Raw genomic sequence first — 12,191 nt, 5'->3', positions numbered from 1 at the left:
CATTAATGTACTTTATACTAACATAGATGCTTAAAGTTGTGCTTATTTTAACTTCCACCACTGATCACAGCATCATTCATGCTTCACCACCAGGGGGCGACACCTTGGTGTTGTTTGCCACCATCCCAGCTGCACGCAGTCAAAATCATAAACTGTTTATACAAATCTAAATGCATACTGGCCAGATGCAATGCTGCAGTGGTGGAATGTAACTTAGTACATTAACTCAAGTACCTTAAGTACAATTTATTTACTTAATTTCCTTTACTTGAGTATTTCTATTTGATGCTCCACTACATTTCAGATTGAAACGTTGTACTTTTTACTTCACTGCATTTATTTCACAGCCATTATTACTTATCAGATGAATATTTTATCCATAAAATATATGTCTACACTGTCTACAGACTGCATTTTCAGACTGCAAGTTACCTACATACTTGTTTGCCCAGTTTGCAGCCATCTACGGCAAGTAACATGCTCAAGATTAGCTTCCCAGATATACAGTCTTACAACAAGCACAGAATAAAGGAATGTTAGAAAAAAACAGATTTAATGTAATAATACAGTATGATTAAAATGAACAATTTGCAATTTCTTTGACTTTTTTTTTTTTTTATCATTTAAACTAAACAGCCTTCAAAAAAGTTACTCATCTAAGATTTTAGATATAGTTCAACTAATAATTCACATTACATGTCGTAGATTATTTTTAGTTAACTTCAGCAATGCTCTGTCACATACACAAAAAAAGGGATAAGCACAATATTGTTAAACCAAACCAACAGACTATTCCTGAGATTGGAGTTATCTGGATCGTAAGAGACTATTTTTTTAAAATCCTAATAAAGATTGTAACAGGATGCATTGATGTAGCAGCACGGTGATGGAGTAAACTTGCATGCACTGATTGTACATATTCTTCCCTTTAGGGTGCGGCTCTGCCAGGAAAGAACATTGAGAAACTCCACAAAGAAGACACCATCATATGGACAGGAAACAGGAATCCTTGACATGTGTCATTTCTAATCGTGGAGCTTCTTAAAAGACTGGCCCGGCGTCATCTTGACAGGGCCCTGAGGTCAGCACAACATTGTCCAGCCCTATTTCACCTCCAACGCTTTTCCCCCGCTGAGCTTCAAAGATAATCTGAAAGACATTCAATTGCAGTAAACATTTTAGATCAATATCTGTCATGGCTAGTCACAAGTACTGCATAGACGTTTAATACTTTATGGCTCCTTTGGCAGTGTTTATAACAGGTATTATTAGCAGTTACTTCAGTGCATTGCACTTATCAATTATATGAGACTCACAGACTCTGGGGCCTCATCTGTCCAAGCCACGGTGAGGAACTCTGTCTGCCAGCTCTGGTCTTTGCTTTGGCTCTGCTCCCACACTGGGTAAGCATTGTTATCCAGCAGCACCCTGACTGTGCCCACATTATGACCCACCACACGGTAGTCAAACGTGAGGCAGAAGCTGCCCTGCTGGGTCCGGGTGCTGAGAAGCAACTTCAGCTTGGCCACGTCCTCTTGCTCCCCTTGGAGCCCACTCAAGGCCATGTAGTACTCCGAACCTAAAAGAGTTTGGAGCTCATATAAGTAACTATAATTGAAGGATCAAAACTGAATGCATTTTATCTGACAAAAAAAAAAATCTCCTGCTGTATAGTCATCATTTTGTTACCTTTATCGTGGTATGCTACAGTCCAGTCCATGTCATCAGCCCTGTCTTGGACCCACTCACATGCTCCCTGATCAAAGTTGCAATCCATGATATACTCTAGTTGGTAAAGGACAGAAGCACTTTTTGAAATTAGTCCCATAAACAGTCATTATACAACTGTGGCACATAAACATACATTTGATTACCTTTCTGAAATGGCGCTATTTGGATTTCTTTGACTTCTGTGGCTGGGCCGAGCACCGACTCAAAGTCCTCTGATACTGTGTGTAAAGACAAAGATTAAAAATCACTGTGATGGTTTTTCATATGTGGATTTTATAGCGTGCACTACTAGTTACATATTGCAGTCTAATAAAACATTTGCGCAATAACTTATTTCTTCCTGATAGTTATAATGTTCAGTTTCCACAAAAACTAAAGGCAGGACTTATAGCAAGACAGTTGTGTTAAAGTAAATTAGTTTTAGCTTAGTGTACCTAATAAATTGGCATCTCAGTGTATAGTCTTTGTCATGATCCAACGCATCTTAATCCTGCATATACACTTACAAAAAAAAAATCCCCTGAAAATGTTATTTTAGAAAAAAAAAAACTTCCAAAATAATGCAGCAAAGAGATTTTCCCTGATGAAACAAAAGCCAAAAGCTTGAAAGGGGCTTTTAACCAACAGGTGTAGACCTGCCCTGCTGTCACTCAGGCCTTGAAAGGGAACTCCAACTTTAGGATACAACCTCCCCCAAGCATTTTAAAGCTCTTGCAGCAAATCACCCCTGTGAAAAGCAGCCTTCGACACTCAGGCGAGTGACAGCTGGGGTTTTTGAACCTGCTCAGCCTGAGTGGGCTGGTGTTAGAGAAGTCTGGAGTGCTGATGACAGACTTTCCTACAAGGAGTCAAGTCTGTTTGCACGGCAGCTGTTTTGGGGAAACATAATAAAAGGCTTGGAGGCTTTGTAACCTCCCTCCTTTCCTTGCCCGTCTCCCATAGGATGGGAAGCAGGCCCAGGATGAGTTGTATCCCTGGGCTCTCACATGCCAACAGAGTAAAATTCCTCCCTGGAGGTGATGGATGTCTCGGGGCCTGTCTCCTCTTGCTATCCGAGACCTTAGACAGACTCTGATGCTTTAAAAGATCAAGATTATCAAGATTAGTGGTGAAAGGCAACCCTATTTGTGGGTTTTCTTAGTAAGAAGAATACTGCTACACGACAAGACTATCCAGTCCATTATGTCTCATATTCAAGAGACTGAATCAGATCCATTCTTTATTGTACATTAATGGGTTTCATATTAAGATTCCTACATTTGCATTTGTTTTAGACAGTGGTTTAATATCAGCCTGGCTCCGCCCGACTGTTGCTCACAACTTCGGTCTTTGCTGTGATTATAGTCTGGAAACCCTGTTTTCATGAAGGTTTGCTCAGCCACTCTTGAGGGCGGACTGATCACCAGCTGAGTGCGATGAAGTTGAAGTCAAGAGTTCGTTTTGAATTGTAGCTTTAACAATGGTGCCGGTGGTAGATAAAGCCAGTTGTACCAACGCTAGAAAATGGCAGCGGTCTCTGGTGTTTACAGCTTGGTGAGTTTCGGCCAAGTTACAACCCACCTTGAGGTCCCCCGATGGTTTGTAAACTCACAGTCTGAAGCCTCGGGTTTGGCATTTTGGCTGTCACCATCTTGTTTTGTTTTTTTGGGAGCCAGAAGTGACCGTATTTTAATAATCTGGGGAGGAGCCATGGGTGGAGAACCCGCCCACCTTTACCGGAAACCTGATTGCACCGAGGCATATCAATCAAACGAGACACGCCCCCTAACCCACCTCACGTTGAAGCTTAATCTAATTAATTGTGTATTTTTTTCAGAAGGACCACCAAAATACTAATCAAAAGATGTAAATATAGCGAATTACATCATATTGACTTGTGGACATTTTTTTTTATTGACTTTGTATTTTATAAAAGAGGTTGACACCTTTTGGATGGGAGTGTATGAAGCCAGAGGTTTTTCGGAGCCAGACCCTTGTGGCCCTCAGTGGTTATTGCACTTTGAAGGACTTCGGTAAAGGAGGCTATGTCCATTTGTATACACAGTCTATGGTTTTAGCACACAGCATAGGTCACATGGTGGTCAATACTGATTGGTAAAGTCTGCTCCAATAGTTTCCAAACCCGACCCGAGGTTATACATCCAGTATGATGCAACGACTTGGAATATTCCCCAGTGTAGCGCGGCCCAATCAATATATTCACAGTAAATTTGGATCTTGTAATACCAGGCCATTTTAATGTAAAAGTGTAAGCGAGAATCGAGTAGTTTTGAAAAATGTCAGGTTAGAGTTAACAATACTATGGGTTAATGATATGCCAGCACGGCAGTTACAATGCTTGTGATTCTTTATAAAAGTATTAAGAAAGACTGCGATATCTCAGACTAATTTGATTTAATGTGCCTCAGCATGTTGCTGATCACTAAAGAAAACAACAGGGTAAAAACAAAAGGTAAAAACAAGCCCATTTCTTCTTTGGCCAAGGGTTTAATGCTGAAGTGCTATTTTATACTTTTTTGAGCAAATTCCTGAAAAATGTGTAATTGTGTTCAGATGCAGTGCAGACATGAGAGCATGATCTCTGCTGAAGCATATTGAGTTTGTTTAGTCTGTTTATAGTTCCTATATTCTGTATACTGTAGACCACCCAGAATAATAGAATGGGTTTATTACAGGCAGCCAAACAAAAACACACTTACCGAAAACATCTCCTCTTGGATTGAGCTGGTTGTCTTCTGCTTCCTCCTGCTCCTCTTCTTCAGGAAATTCCTCCTCTTGTCTTGCCTCAGTCTGGGTGCCAATGTAGACCTCTCCCTCATAGTCATAAGGTTGCTGGCGGCCCCTGGGAGGCGGCGTCGCGACTGGTTCAGGAATAACATTTTTGATGTCTTCATTGCTCAGTTTACCTCCCAGAATCCTGGGCTTCACTTGGGAGTCTGGGATGACTGCGGGCAGGAAGAGGAAACAGATTGGTCATATGGATCTGCAATCATGAGTAGGAAATGTAATATTTTACCAGGATTCAGATGTGTTTCTTGTTTGTTGTCATGTATCTAGCAGCTGCAGGTCTTGGTAATCACTACCTTGGAGTAATTTACCAGTTCATGGATAAAATACTTCATTTTTCCACAGGAGCAGAGCTATATAACAAATGAGCATGCTAAAACAAGAGATAGGATTATCCTACTCCATGCAGATGAAGCATGGCAGAGACTTTCATTCCACATAACTTTAAATTAGTGTCTTAAATGCACAAGCATTTTAATACCATAAGCTCTAGATATAGAAGGTCATGCGGAGGATTCCAGGTTTCATATCAAGATTTGGGTGCTTTGGACATACATCATTTCCAGCCATGATCAAGGGAGAGAGTTGGGGGAGGTGTGCTTAAAAGTAGGCAAGAGGAAAGGATTATAGGTTTTCAGAGCAGGGAGTGAACAGCGGAAGCTGGATTCCACACAGTCTCACCATTGAGGGACTCATCTGCACTGCCTTTGTCTCCATCCCACGACCTCTGATAAAATGGCTTGACTACAAAATAAAAGAGACTTCACCTGTTATGATCTGGACCTGGTTCAGAGAGTAAAACACGACCTTCCTTTTCCCTTCTTCATAAGATGGCTGGCTGCAATGCAGTGGCATATTTACACAGGTGTGTTTTCAATCTGTGCCTCTCAGGTACTAACTTCTGTAAAGAGGAGTGGAGCCTGAAAGCAGGAAACTAGCCTTGGCAGGACTGCTGTTTTCAAGAGATTTTTTGAAGAGTCCAAATGAAATATGTCGTTGTAAAACTGCTCCTGACCTGTCTGAGGGACTAATCTCGTCTGGGAAAGGCATGAGACATGTGTTTTTGAATTCTATTGTGAATGGCTTAAATGGCTTGGTACATCTTAAAAGACACTCCTACATATCACTGGATTTCTAATTCTGTGAACAGATCTTGGATCTCACCAGAGCATTCAAAGCCATTGCCTCTGAAGCCAGACTTGCACCTGCACTTGTAGGATCCTTCAGTGTTCAGACAGACAGCATGGTGGCTGCACTTGTGGGAGCCGGCTGCACACTCATCAAGGTCTGGAATTGGAAGAAGCCTATTTGTACCTTTAAGCGTAAAATTGATCCCAGATGTGTCTTCTTAATAATCTTGTATACCTTACCTACACAGTCATATTTGCCGTCCACATATTTCAGATCGTAGCCGTCCTGGCACTTGCAGAAGTAGCTGCCGAAGGTGTTCACACATTGTCTGTTGTATGGGCAGAGGTTCTTCCCTGTTACACATTCATCAATGTCTGGAGGGAAACAGAACAAGGGGAGAAATTAAATGGCCAAAGATTTTGTATTCGTCAAGACGGTACTGTTCACTCAGATGACAGTTGAGCAGAGTCCTGAGGCACCACACTACAAAACTACATTACATTATTCTCTATTGAACGTTTTGGAGTTCTGCCTTTTGCACCACAACGAGGAAAAGTATGTACCAAATGAACATAGTAGAACTTTAGAAGAACATTTTAAACATATCACATTCAATGATGATTTTTTTTGCTGTTGTTTTTTTTGTTGAAATTGCTAATTCCCACTTCCCAGCAGTCCCTGTTGCTAGCGCACTATAGTGCTGCTGTTTACGGATTTATTTATGGCTCGCCAACACTAAATAACTCTGTTCAGCATTCAATTTTGATATGGAAAATGTGTTTTTTCTTCTCAAGCAGCCTGTTGGCAAATTTCATGCAAATTTCATTCTTAACGTGGCATTTCTGGTTAGTTTGCTTAGCAGTTAGCAGTTTTAACCTTTCCTGCTTCACCTTCCGTTTCCTGTTCAGTGTGTCAGATGTTCTTTTCATGATACTGGTATTTTTTTTAATAAATCTAGCCTTTTCGCAGCAACAGAGGTGAGGCTTTCTAAAATGGCATTGCGGCTCTGCACCATGGAAAACTACCCATTAGCTGCCTCTGTTTGCTGTCCTGTAACAGGAAGCTGGTATGCCAGGCCAGCTGGGAGACAGCACAAAGGGAGCTTAGCCCTAAACAGAAGCCCGTGGTAATTATGTCTCAACCAGATGATTTGTCCTGAGATGATTTGTGTTGGGATTTGGAGCTGTATACCAAAACATTTTGGGGACAACATTATTTTGACATCATTCTAATAGTTTTGGAAACATACTCAGACATATTTAGTTGCTGTGGTTGCAGATTTCCACATTGGCCTTGGCAGAGGACTACACTGCACTACAGACCGCCTTTCTAGTTTCATAAATGAATTTACTTTCAGTCATGTAAATATGTTATTTTTCTTGTTTATATTTCTGCTTTGCAACTGAAAGTCTGGGCCTGTAGGCGGTTGGAAGCCTTTCGTATGTGGTGCAGACCAGATACTCTACGCTCACGTTGACATTTCATGTTGAATTTGGTGATCTGTCTCATCGGGGTTCATCTCGGGTAGAAATACACTGTTGCACTTTTGCTGTAAATCTATTTTTTAATGTGTTGGATACGGCATTCCTGAAATTTAATGCTGTAGAACTAGTAGATTACTTCTCTGCGTGATAATGTCAGGCTGACTAAGTCGCAGCTCAAGCTGTTTTGTGGGAAGAAGTATAATTTAATTGCATCCATCTGAATTACAAGGCAAGCAAGCCAAAGCCATGTGATAGAATCCTAATAGAACTTTTCCAGTATGCAAATGCTTCCAGTCTATGTGACATAAAAAGCCAAGATATAATAAAAAGTCAGTCTCTTTTCGCTCTGTTTCATATTTAGAGATAAGATAAGATTAGACAAGATAAGGATATTGCTCTATCAGGCAGCAGACATACAGTATTGCTTTCCTTGCAAGACATTAAATGCTTAAAATAAACGATTTCCTGTTTCGATCTGTTACTGTGCGAGTGTGGTAGCTCACCTACACAAGTTCTCCCATCTTGCCCCAGCTGCAGGCCTGCAGATGGGCACTGGCAGCGAATCTCCCCCTCTACCTCCTCACAGCCGTACTGACAGTGAGCAAGGGAGCATGTCCTGGAATCTACGTGGACAAACACAAATAACACGTTATCAGACAGGGAAAAACTGCGTTAATCTCTGCATATCCACTCGGAGTACATAAGGAGACTCACTGGTACAAGATCCATCAGGCATTAAGGTGTATCCATTGAGGCAGTAGCACTTGTAACTACCAAAGGTGTTCATGCAGCGATGCTCACAGGGACGAGGTTTCAGGCCACACTCATTCAGATCTAGAAATAAGGAACATCGTCACTCTCTTTTGTAAAAGTTAAACATTTAAGTGACAACTTCATTGAAATACAGCAGATGAACATTTTCTTATGGGTACCTAAAAGTAGCTCGCAAAGTGAAGTCATCAGCTGGAAATGAGATTAAATTCCTGTACCCAGTTTGACTAATGTTTTCCAGACCCACCTTGATTGCATGTCTTTCCGGTGTATCCTGGGGAACACTTGCATTTGTTGGGGCCAACACACTCTCCATGCTTGCACCCGTGCTCACACTGAGCTGGTAAAACATTTAACATGAAGAAAACACCGCCAGAAAAGTCAGTGGTAAGACTGATGGATTGTAGTGAAACCGCACATTTCTGTTACGCAGGCGAGGATTTTTAATCATTTCCTCCACATTTTGTGGGTTTGGAAAATATCTTTCATGAAAAGAGTAACAATAGTCAGGATGTTGTGGTAGTACATTTCTGTTCTCTAAATATTTTTTGTTCATTCAAAAAGCATTTTGTGTATGCTACAATATTAATACACAGGTTTATTTGAAGGGAATTCAAACATTTTTAAATCAAAAACAGACTGTTCTTACCCTCACACTGCCCTTTGCTGTTTTTCTTCCAGCCATAGCAACACTCCAGTCTCCTGCCGTAGCGACACACACCTGGTTGGTTTCCAGTAAGGACTTGTCGGTAGTGCCTTTGTAAAAGAAAATAAGTCTGGAAGGTAATTTGTCTGTCTGCGTAATATTTATAACCTGCCAGTCTCAGGAACATCCAATAGCACATTCTGCCTTTAAATCTTACCAACAATGACACCCTGATGAGAAATCGAGGTTATTACAAATTCATGTTTATTTAGGCCCACACATCCACAAACTCACTAAGCTCTCCCAAATGCAGGCTTTCAGCCATCCATTTTTAATTACAGTCCAAACAACCGAAATAAAGTGTCTGTTCACGGGCTCAGATAGAAGTGTGGCTCCCTGTGGAGCAGCAGCCAGCTGCCAGGATGTCGGCTACAGATGGAGGAAAACACACTAATCAGACACTTCCCGCGTCGGACACTGATACCTCAACTTTGATCTTCGTCTGGGTCTTGTTTCTGGAGTCAGATGAGAACCTACTGTGAAGTTATTCAGAGTTGTGATTAACGAGTCAGCATAGCGCTGAAAATAACCTATAGAGATGACATTGCGTGTGTGTATTTTTAAACCTGTAAATTAAATTAAGATTTGAACGTGCCATTTGGCGTTGACCTAGTAAGTAGGTAAAATCCAAGGATGCAAGAATCGCACATCCAAATCCAACTGCAGATTTCAGCATCATTATCTTTACTTTCAAGCTCAAAGTCACACTGCGATATCCCAGATGTTTAGGTGTCGCTGGGGTCGGCATCCTAAAAGCAGATTTGGCTCCAGTGGGACTGGAGGAATCTGAGACTTGATAGAAATCAACCAGAATAGCCCACAGGAGAGGCGCTTCTAAGTGTGACAGGTGCTCCTCAGTTTTTAACAGTTGCTGTGCCACATTTAGCCGTCACACTCTTGTGGTGGTCTGTTAGCAGAGTGTACACAACAACCGTTTTCCTCCTGTAAAGGTTTAAAGCACATAATTCAGTGAGAAATCAAGGGGTTCATGTTAATCATCAAGCTCCACTTAAAATAATACTACATGTACGAACTAGCAATTAAAGTGTTAGTAATTTCCTTTTAGGCCACAGGAACTGGGCCAAATTGTACACTAGCCAATAGTACAGGTCATATTTTTGGTTTCTTATTGGCATTCAGGCTCCCTGCAGTGTGGTAGTAACTCTACAGTACGAAGAAACCTGTCTGACATCATACTTCAACATCTTTTTGACTCTTGGCTGAGTAAATATGAAAGTTTACACCTGCTGCAGCTCTCAGGGGAGAAACACAGCACACAACATCACACGCTCCGTTGCTCTACTTGATTGACTTACCTCTGGGCTTCTGCGTTACCGGAGGAGATGTGCAGCAGGAGGGAAAGCGCAGCGAGCAAAGTAAACGGCTGCATGTCTGTCACCGGGAGCAGCCGTAGTGCTTTGTTTCCCACGGGGCTGACCTCGGTTGGTGCGAGTCCTGACTATTTCTCCTAAGGGCTTAAGCTCATTAAACTGCTCAGACAGGAGCAGGTCTCAGTTGAGCCTTTAAACAAGGCACGCCGGATTTCATGTATTTCCAGAACGCAAAGTCAAAGTTTCCTCCAGGGGGGGAGGAAAAAGACAAATTCTCTCACTCTCTTTTCAATGCTGCAGCTATACTCTTTGTCCCATATTTTGCCTTCCCTTCTTCCTCTCTGAAACTCCAGAGGTGGGTTGACACGCTGTGAAATGACACTGAGACGGATAGGTGGTGACTTTTGGAGGAAGGAGTGGGTTTGGAAGGGGGGTGGGGATTATGTTTAGGGGTGCTCCTCTATTTACTCAAAGCCTATACAGGACCACATTTTTCTGTACAGGAGAAATCACTGTTTCACCAATGTGAAATACAGGGCAGCCTATTGATGCTTTTACATTAACTTTAGATGCATTGTTTGCCTTTGCTGTCCTTTTTTTTTAATTTTTTAATTTTTTTATCATTAGCTGTATCACCTAATTGTGGAACTCGGACATGCGCAGGCCTCTCATTAGCCGCTGCAGCGCTCTTTGATGTCTTGCTCACAGGTAGCACATAAAGCTTTCCTGTCTCACACATGTTTATTCCAAGTTCAGCCATAAAAGTCTTTAATGAGTTTGCACACTTTCAAAGTTGCCTCTAACATCTGGTCCTGCTTGTCAGCTCCCTTAGAAATGGACAGGTCACGTTTCTGTGGGAGCTGCAGGGTTTAGTTTACAGTTTGTTGTTACATACATGTTTCTGTGTGAGTGCTGTGAATTCAAAATCTGTTTCATTTAGATGTCACACTGGGAGAAGAGGCTTAGCATGATAACTCCAATGGAAGTAGCTTTCAGATGAGATGGAAGTCTGTAGTTAAATAAGTCTGGGATTATTTGAACAGACATTCAGAACTCAGGTCAGGAAGGAGAAATGTTTCAGATCGCTCATCAGCTCATTTAGTTTATATAGCAAAAGGTCAAAACTAATTGTACCCAGTTACTCCCATTGTTGCATATGTTTATTGTGGAAATAATGCACATTTGGTGTGGTTTTGCTCCTGTGATGTGAGATGAACTCATAAATCAGCAGTTCTTATGAATGCAGGAGGACGTATAAAGGTTATAAGACGTGTGGTTGCTTGTTGATAGACAATTCTTGCCTCAAATATGCAGCACTAAGTAGTGGTGTTGACAGAAAGTACCGTGTATCACATCTGTTAATGGCTGAACAACCATTCGGACAGTAACTTTATTATGATCTCCAGTATCTTGTTTATCCATTTAACTGTGTAGTTTAGGTGTCCTGACCACAATCTCTCTGTAACCTTATCCAAGTAGTTTTACATCGTGGTTACTGATTACTGGTTACGGTTACAGTTAAACATAACCAAGCTGCCTTTAGGGAGCTCAGTTGGTCCCATGTGGTTTGTCCATGAGGGCCACCCAGTTTTTACAGTTACACACAGTACTAAATAATTAAAAGGTGTTTAGAAATATGTGTGTCTTCTTTTAGAAGTGGAAATGATGAGGAGAAATATGTGTTTAATGCTTTGAGAAGAAAATAATTGTTTGACCAAGATTTTACAAAGGCAGAACGTTGGCGAATATTTTCTCCATGATAGGTTTATTCAAGAAATGTATTTACTTATTTCCGTGACCATCGATAATCATAAGCCTGCGTGACATGTACAGGGTTTACACATAATGGGAGATGAAACTATAATTTCATCAAAATTAAGAGATAATAACATTATCACAAACAACAACCTTGTTGTGTTGCTATCTGCAGGCTGCACTTCATCAATTAGAATCTGTAATTCATGGCATACGGTATGCAGAGTTAGTGCCAGACAATATGTGCAGAAGACTGTTTTCTACCCTGGAAGAGCGCGCACGCACACACACACACACACACACACACACACACACACACACACACACACACACACACACTCTCACACTCTCACACTCTCACTGTCCTCCATTCCTAGTCTGAAATCGGACTCTATGTGACTGACATCTCAAGCATGTGGGTCATGCAAGCTATACATTAGAGCTGTTTCCTTGGTGCTGACATGTTGACTGCATGTTGGGCGAATCTGATGAAGA

General features: G+C 41.4%; 1 protein-coding gene across 2 annotated transcripts; it reads right to left on the bottom strand.

The window, feature by feature from the left end:
• Positions 1-531: 531 nt before the first annotated feature.
• Positions 532-10,300, bottom strand: egfl6 (EGF-like-domain, multiple 6). Of its 2 annotated transcripts, XM_069153940.1 has the most exons (13): positions 9,927-10,300; positions 8,554-8,660; positions 8,152-8,244; positions 7,848-7,967; positions 7,637-7,756; positions 5,889-6,023; positions 5,683-5,805; positions 5,200-5,262; positions 4,431-4,676; positions 1,875-1,949; positions 1,690-1,785; positions 1,317-1,579; positions 532-1,149 (listed from the first exon to the last, which is right to left on the bottom strand). In XM_069153940.1, the coding sequence occupies exons 1-13, from the start codon at positions 9,998-10,000 to the stop codon at positions 1,042-1,044; spliced, it is 1,623 nt and encodes a 540-aa protein (XP_069010041.1). In that variant the 5' UTR covers positions 10,001-10,300; the 3' UTR covers positions 532-1,041. The 2 variants fall into 2 exon arrangements, with proteins under 2 accessions (XP_069010041.1, XP_069010042.1); XM_069153941.1 differs by lacking the exon at positions 5,200-5,262.
• Between the last annotated feature and the right edge of the window lie 1,891 nt (positions 10,301-12,191).

Source organism: Embiotoca jacksoni, unplaced genomic scaffold, assembly GCF_022577435.1.
Source record: "Embiotoca jacksoni isolate LCO1_2020_lvr unplaced genomic scaffold, fEmbJac1.0.p SCAF_2, whole genome shotgun sequence".
In the NCBI taxonomy this organism is placed as follows: Eukaryota; Metazoa; Chordata; class Actinopteri; family Embiotocidae; genus Embiotoca; species Embiotoca jacksoni.
This window is presented reverse-complemented; position numbering and strand designations above follow the sequence as displayed.